The following is an 8,192-nucleotide window of genomic DNA, read 5'->3' as shown; positions in this document are numbered from 1 at the left end:
TATGGCCATCAAACTGGACTTAGCAAATGCTTTTGATCGTGTTAGACATAGCTTTCTATTGAATGTTTTGCAAAAATTTGGATTTGGAGAGAGCTTTATAAACTGGATCCGGGCTTGCATCTCGGAGCCATGGATAGCTCCTCTAATTAACGGCAGAGCTGCTGGTTTCTTTAAAGCTACAAGAGGATTAAGGCAGGGCTGCCCCCTGTCCCCTCTGTTGTTTGTTATCCAAGCCTCCGTTCTCAGCTTTCACTTAAATAAAAAAATGCAAGATCAGGAGATTCCAGGGATTTGCATTGCGAGGGGAGTTCAGAATATAAATCATGCCCTGTTTGCAGACGATACACTGCTACTTGGGGCCGCTTCGATCCACTCAGCCACCAGATTCAAAGAGGCTCTGGATGAGTTTGGCATGATGTCTGGAAGTAGTCTCAACAAGGGAAAGTGCCACATCTACTGCTGGAATACCTCGCCCTCTATGCTTAATTCCATTGCCAGATGCTTAGGATTTGCTGCCTCCTCTATATGGACCTCGTTTAAGTATCTAGGGATGCCTATCTTCCTCAAGCGTGCCTATAGCCTCGACTAGAAAAATTCAAGATCAAACTCCAGGCATGGGGCTTTAACTGGCTAAATATTACAGGCAAGTCAGTCCTGATCAAAGTCGTTCTCTGCAATCTCCCCTTATTCCAGTTCTCAGTGCTTCTAGCTCCTGGCAGTATTCTTCACAAAATGGACCAGCACATTCGAAATTTCTTCCGGAAGGGGGGCAAGCAAAACAAGAGGAAAATCCCTCTTGTCAATTGGGAGACAGTCCTCAAACCTCAGATGGAGGGAGATCTAAACTTCAAGAAGCTTCCCCTGCAGAACATCGCCATGGGAGCCAAGCTTCTTTGGAAAATCATAGCACCCAAGCCTAGTTGGGCTCAGCTAGCGCTTTGGAGGAAATACTTCAAAGGCGAGAGGACAAGATGTCTGGATGGGCCTCTTCCCCAAGGCACCTCTGCATTTGCCAGACTCAGCTCCAAAGCTGCCCCTCTGATCCGCTCCAAGGCCTACTGGATCCCTGGAAATGGAAAAAAAATTAACATCTGGACAGATCGCATAATGGATCGCAATCCGATCGGTGATTGCCCCTCCGTGAAGACGTTACGTGATTGGCTAACAGACACAGGTAAATCCACATTGTGGGATATCTCCAAGTGGGAAGGGACGCGTTGGGCTGGCTGGAGCTTCTTTGATCCACCTTCGGAACTCCTTCAGGACGCCAACTGCCTCCGCGCTATGCTAAATGGAGCTGCCCCTTCGCACATCCGCAGAAAAGACAGGCGAGGCTGGGGTTCCTTAACTGCGGGCTACACTGTTGCTCATGGCTATACGAACCTCGCCTCAATACCAAACGTTCCTCCTGATCCGACCCCGTGGAAGACTGTTTGGGGCATCCCATCGCTGCCCAAGATAGACATGTTTAGTTGGCTTCTATGCCACAGAAAAATTCTCACCGACGAGAACCTGCAGAGGCGTGGTTTCTATGGCCCGTCTAGATGCTCCTTGTGCAGAGAGAAGGCGGAATGTGTCACGCATCTCGTATTAAAATGCAAATTTGCAGTGCAGGTCTGGAGAGAACTGATGGATCATTGGAATCCAAATTTCGAACTTCCTGCCTCCATAACTGATCTTTTCACTAACTGGCAGAACAGATATCCAGGTCCCCCCCAAAAAACAAAGTGATAAAGGTCGCTTGGTCTTCCCTCCTCAAAATTTGTTGCTGGCAGGTTTGGCTAGAGCGGAACAGCAGAATCTTCAGAAACATCCAGCACGATGTCAAAGTGGTAGTGGCTAAGATAAAGATACAGCTAAAAGAATGCCTGGAGGATCAAAAAGACGACTCGAATCTTAGTCAGCTCGACACTATTTGGGGGACTTCCTTAAACCTGCAATTCCGTCAAGCCGACAGAAACATTATCTCTCTTGAGGAATGGCAAATAAGGGGGATAAATAAGGAAGAATTTCAAGACTGGATCTCCAACCATAAGGTGCATTCTCTCTTCTTCGATGGGGCAGCAAAAGGAAATCCTAGCAAGGCTGGGGCAGGAGGAATGGTTAATAACACTGAAGGCATACTGATCCACAGCTTTGCCTGGGGTCTGGGGTTCAATTCCAGCATTCAAGCGGAAGCATTGGCCCTCTACCAAGGTCTCAAGCTGCTCTTGAATCTGGAAATTAAGGAGGCAATCATACTTGGGGACTCCCAAGTGATCATAAAACTCATGGTGACCAATACTACCCCCCGGGACTTAAGATTAGCAAGGCTGATTCATAGAATCAGAAGCTTGGGGAAGTTGTTCCAAAACTTGAAATATTTTCATGTATTGAGAGACAACAATAAAGAAGCAGATCGTGAAGCTAATAAAGCTGTACTTCTCTCTGCCGGCGCAATGATAAGGGACGGGGATGAAAAATGGGATCCAATTCCATAAACATTTCAACAGATATGTTTTATTGTCTGATTCTAAATCAGTTTGTTTGTATATTCAAGCCTGGGTAAATCACAAAAATCAACTCCGTTGTTGAACTCAAAAAGCGCTGGAAGCGGAATACAAACCCCTCAGTACTTCAGGAGGTCGGTTCTATTTGGATCTGGACAACTCCCATTGTAATCAGAATTCTGGCATCTAGGTCAATCAACTAATACAATCCATAACCGTTCTTGTGAAAGATAAAAAATAGTAGTTCAAGGTTGAACAAGCTAGCTTTGGAAGCCAAGTCTACTTTCGGTAGAATATCCATTGTTGAACTCAAAAAGAGCTGGAAGCGGAATACAAACCCCTCAGTACTTCAGGAGGTCGGTTCTATTTGGATCTGGACAACTCCCATTGTAATCAAAATTCTGGCATTTAGGCCAATCAACTAATACAATCCATAACCGTTCTTGTGAAAGAAAAAAAAACAGTAGTTCAAGGTTGAACAAGCTAGCTTTGGAAGCCAAGTCTACTTTCGGTAGAATATCCCCATACTATTTATCTCAAGACCTTTGAATTCCAACAACCTAATTGCCATAACCCATGATAAAATTCTTGACAAGGTTTCTAATATCTCAAATATTATCAACAAAGAAAGGGCTCTTAAGATCGTGGAAGTTAATACTAAAACCCATATCTAATCAAGGAAACCACTACATCCCCACAACCAATAAAAAATTGACAATGTTGAGATCCAAAAGTGAAGCATCCCCTAAAACGTAAACAAGAAAACTCATTGTCTATGTCCTACATGAACTCCTCTATAGGCAATAGAAACCTATCCAATCATTTCAAAACTCATTCTAAAGTCGGACCAGGACGGTCATTTCTTATAACTATCATCCCTTGTGATTGAAAAGAGCAAATTTAAACTTCAATCTAAACCATGTAGCTCTCCTGTATACCATCTTAATCACAAGGCTCCAAACTTATTTTCTACTTATCTTCTAGACCATCAAATGTAATTAAATCCCCACAAAAACAGCTAGGGCAATTAAAAAACATTGCCTAGTCAAATAGTTCACATAAAAACATTAAATGCTACAGATAAAAGCCATACTTCTGTGTTGGTACCATCTTAATCACAAACCTCCACACATACCTTCTACTTACCTTCTAAATTATCAACCATAATTAAATCAAAGAAAAAAAAACTAAGGCTGTATGGAAGATTGCATACTCAAATAATGCACATCAAAACATTAAGTGCTATGGATAACAGTCACATATTTATAAAACAGATGCAAAATCATAATAATATTATTCTTCATTCAAACAAAAATGCAGACATGATTAAAATTGCTAAACCACTTTCTTAATTTGTTGAAAGACACAAAATATACAGTACAATGGTAAAGATCATCAAGCATCTCATCAAAAAACAAAAGAAGCAATATCATAGATTACATACAAGTAGACTGCTCATTTAACGCCATGAATAAAATCCCTGAAACTTTTTAGATCAAATAATTCACAATATTCTTTGTTGAAGTGTGTTAATAACTTGATTTGTTTTTGCAAAGCTGAGGTCTTTGCTGACTAGAAAAGCATGCCCTTAAGAGACAATCCAAAGTACGCTCAGTAATTTAGCAACCTGCCTAACAAGTCTAATTACGCATGTAAAGGCAAATGAGGGCAGATAAGAGGGTGAATCGTACCTTGAATTGAAAAGACATTGTCAAATCTGCTTCTCAAAAAGGTTAGTCGGCAGCTGTATGACTTTGACATCTCAAGAACAATTTCGCACTCTCCTTGTGCCAAAGAAGCCATGGAACTGTTCTGGACTGGAGCCTTTTCCAGTGGTTCTCTTAGTGCATAGGAAAAAGTCATATTTAAACAACTAGCAAACTCTTCGTAAATGTTACTGACTGAGACACATTCGATGCATGACTCCTTTCTTTGGGTTAAGAAGAGGGACTTTTGTTTATATCTAGTCACATGTAAATGTGAAATCAGGTACAGCTTAGAAATATGCGATTTCAATCTACCCCTAATTTCTCTGGAGAATTTCGCATGGCAGCATTCTGGCTAGCTGTTCCTACTATCTCTTACGGTCTATTCCTAGGGGAAACGTCATCCATAAAAGAAAAAGTATTCTATTGAAAGTAACAACAGATTTCATTCTGAAACACCTAGACATAGATCATAAATTCACTTCCCTCTGATAGAGCTCATCTGTCACCCACAAATCCTCTTGGTTGTCGACGAATTCACTGCATCTGATTCACAGCATGTTCCCTTGTCATGGCTCAACTTTCCATTTTTCGTGCAGTGGTCCGACCTCTAGCCTTGGCCCTAACATCTGATACAGTTCATTTCTTCATGTCAATGCCTAGCTTTCCATCTTTCACGGAGTGGTATATATCCCGCAGAACCAAGGATTCAACATTGTTATTAACATATCTCTCCAAGAAATCTTTTTCTGTGATACGAAAAATTTTAGGACAAATCACCTCTGTTTTCGATACTTGCATGGACTTCAATGCCTCCATTACTCTATACCGAGGAATTATTCTCTTCTCCAAGCTGTATCCAAACAGAGTTGGACACCTAAAAATATCAGCCAAAGTAAACCCAACAGATTTGACGAGAAAATCCACATGACTCTTTATATTTTCCTCTGAACAGCCCAGAACCTCAGGAAACCGCCTCGATATTTCTGAAACTTGTTTTTCCGAGAAACCTAAACTGCACAGACAGTGTAGTCTTTTATCTATATCCTCTTTACCTACTCCCAAAATCGCACGAGTAGCACCTGCAAAAGCCATTGATCCCTTCTTAATTCCCAAATTCTCGACCTGTTTAAATGCCTCCAAAATCTTTCCCTCTGAAGCCAAGAGCAAACGAGGTACCCGCGCCGGTAACCTTGATAATTCTTGTCCCTCAGCACCCAAACTTTGCAAAAGTGAAAACGCCGATTTAAGTTTATTCTCGCTGAGACCTAACGGCCGAGCATTAGTGATAAGTAATTTGCGGATACCCTCTTCCTTCATGAAAGTCCCAAGGAGGGTTAGCTTAGACTGTATGTTTCCTTTGCTTAGACTAAAGATCAGAGGGTAGGACAAGACGACCCTTCGGATCTCGGCAGGGGTGGTCAAACCGCAGCCATTTAGCAATTCTAAAACTTCTTCCATATTCTTACTCGATTTCGCACGCAGAAATCTACTGTAATTTCTAAATAATTTTGCAATTTCTTGGGGTGTTAAACAACATTTGTTTATAAGGAAATCTGTGACAACACCGCTATGTAGTGGAGTTGTCGAAGGGGTTACTATTTGAGTGCAGAAATTGGAAAATGTTATGTGGGAATTGACAGTAAATGCAAATGCAAGAGCAGGCATTGGCATTGATAGTGGGAATCGGCTAGTAATCACTCGTTTCCATATCATCATATTCATCATCATCACTACTTAAAGGAAAGAGCCGCTAAGAAACAATTACCTGCCCTGCGGGGAGAACGCGAAGACGCGATATCTGCTCGGAGAAGGTTGGAAAGCGAAGCCAAAATATTCAGGAACAGGGTAAAAAAGTTTCATTAGGGTTTGGGCACTGCTCCAACAATGACTGAGAAGGATTTTATTAGTGTTTAGTGTTAGTAATGAACTTTGTTTTTAGCTGCGAGGTTCCACGTCAAAAGATTAAGAAGGGTTTTATTAGGGTTTGGATTAAATTTTGAGATTTGTGAAAGCATTTAGTGATATAAGAATTTCCCATCCGGAATAAATATAATTTTAAAGTTACTCTGGAGAACGTTTTTAACCTGCATTTAAATAGAGGGGATTGTGTAATTTATTGAATTTTTCTTGGAGAGATTTTATAATTTATTAATTAATAATAATGATAATAATAATTTAAGATTATGGTTAAGTAACACCAAATTAGTAGTATAAGATTTTTTTATTTGTGGGATAACGGATTTATAGTGATTTCAAGTGTACATAATCTTTTTCGATTTGAATTTATAACTTTTTACTAGAAATACATGTTTATTAGGGTTTACAAAATATACATAGTTTTTCTTTATAAAGAAAATATTCTTTCTAAAAACCTTCCAATGTCTTTCAACTTTCTTATTATAATGATGATTTTATCTAAAGAATTTAACTCAAATTTGAGATATGCATCATAATAATTCAATGAGTGGCCTTGCCTTGGATTGAGTACTTTAAGTTCTTTTATGTATTCTTTCAATGGATATCTCCTTTTCAAATAAGCATAATAATTGAATGTTTTAGGGTCCATGTTAGTGTCAATTAGCATTTTGGGGTAATGTATTTACGGACTTGCCAAAATCTCCTCTCGGGTTGTTAATAATCTCTCTCTTCATGTATGAATTACTTCTCTTATTGTTGTAGGGACATGTTCTAATTATCTTTTTGGTTGTGTATGTGTTATATTTAAAATGTTAGCTTCATCTTACTCATTGATTTATACACTTCAATATAACTTCCAAAATCATATTGTAACTTACTTTCATTTGCAATTTTTTATAAGAGATTTTAGAGTTGGGATTTCATCACACCATATTTTATCCACCATATACATGTCGCAATCCCTTTACCCCTGTGTCATCATTATACAATACCACATTTGCTTATACATGGCTAACATGCGACAAACCATGCCCATGTGTCGCCACTGTGTAGGGCCACGTTAACAGGTGAACAAGCTGACATGCCTAGCTCTTATGTACGTTTAGGAATTTCCATTAATTCCCTTTATAGGAGTTCTAGATCTTGAGTCTCCCATATTCCTAACTTCTCCATATCCATCCAAAAAATCAAATCTTTTGGATACTTGTAAATCTAGAAAAATGCTTCATCAATGAGTCAATATCCTAATCTAGGAAAACTTAAAAAGTCATATTTATGGGTATCTAGATCCATCTTGATCTAGATATAGTGCATGGTCAACAGTCAACATTTGAATCCAAGAAAACATAAAAGTCTCCATTAAATAAAACTCCATATTTTTGGATTTCTAAATCTCATGTCACAGTTACCATGACAACCACCACCTAGCCTCCACCCTAGCACAATCATACATCAATCTCCATGTCAGTGTGTTATGCATGCTTGCCATGTCGACATGCCACATTTGCATGTCATTTCATCCAGACCTGTCCTTCATGCCAAGTTAGACTATGAGTCCCTAGACAATCACAAGGTCTAGATATAGATCTAGAATGATCATTGATATATTATAAATACATATTATGAGATTAATACAAGATAACAGGCTCGCCTATGTTAATTCTTAACATGTTATTAGAGATTCATCAATATTAAGGTACTGGTAATTCCATTATACATATGTGTGAGTGTAAAACTTGAAGTCGATGACAAGTGAAAGGGGGCATTAGATCTCTTCTTGGTGCACAGTTTGTCAAAGTGAGCACATTAAGTGTGAGAGATCTGCTAATCGATCGCACAAAAGTAATCTGCCAATTATTGTAGTAATTTCGTGGATTTGTAAACATCATACATCTGGTTTAGATCTTATTTGTCAACTCTCTTAAATAATAGTTTGGGAAGTTGTTTACTACAAACACAATTAATTTTTTGTTATTCAAGATCTATCATAGATGTATCTCTATCGTAATTTTTTTGCTCCTGATTCGCTATTTTCAAGTGTTGTATCTACAAGATTTAATGGTTCTTTGTTAACACG

General features: G+C 39.1%; 1 protein-coding gene across 1 annotated transcript; it reads right to left on the bottom strand.

The window, feature by feature from the left end:
* Window positions 1-4,409: 4,409 nt before the first annotated feature.
* On the bottom strand, window positions 4,410-6,081 carry LOC149206188 (transcription termination factor MTERF15, mitochondrial-like). Its single transcript, XM_089393649.1, has one exon. The coding sequence runs from the start codon at window positions 5,924-5,926 to the stop codon at window positions 4,835-4,837; it is 1,092 nt and encodes a 363-aa protein (XP_089249775.1). The 5' UTR covers window positions 5,927-6,081; the 3' UTR covers window positions 4,410-4,834.
* Between the last annotated feature and the right edge of the window lie 2,111 nt (window positions 6,082-8,192).

Source organism: Pinus tabuliformis, chromosome 1_2, assembly GCF_031772625.1.
Source record: "Pinus tabuliformis cultivar Carrire ecotype Pingquan chromosome 1_2, CPIR1, whole genome shotgun sequence".
In the NCBI taxonomy this organism is placed as follows: domain Eukaryota; kingdom Viridiplantae; phylum Streptophyta; class Pinopsida; order Pinales; family Pinaceae; genus Pinus; species Pinus tabuliformis.
This window is presented reverse-complemented; position numbering and strand designations above follow the sequence as displayed.

Bases quoted from the DNA above. Each gene is read 5' to 3' on its own strand.
- LOC149206188 (XM_089393649.1), bottom strand. From the start codon at position 5,926: ATGATGATGAATATGATGATATGGAAACGAGTGATTACTAGCCGATTC.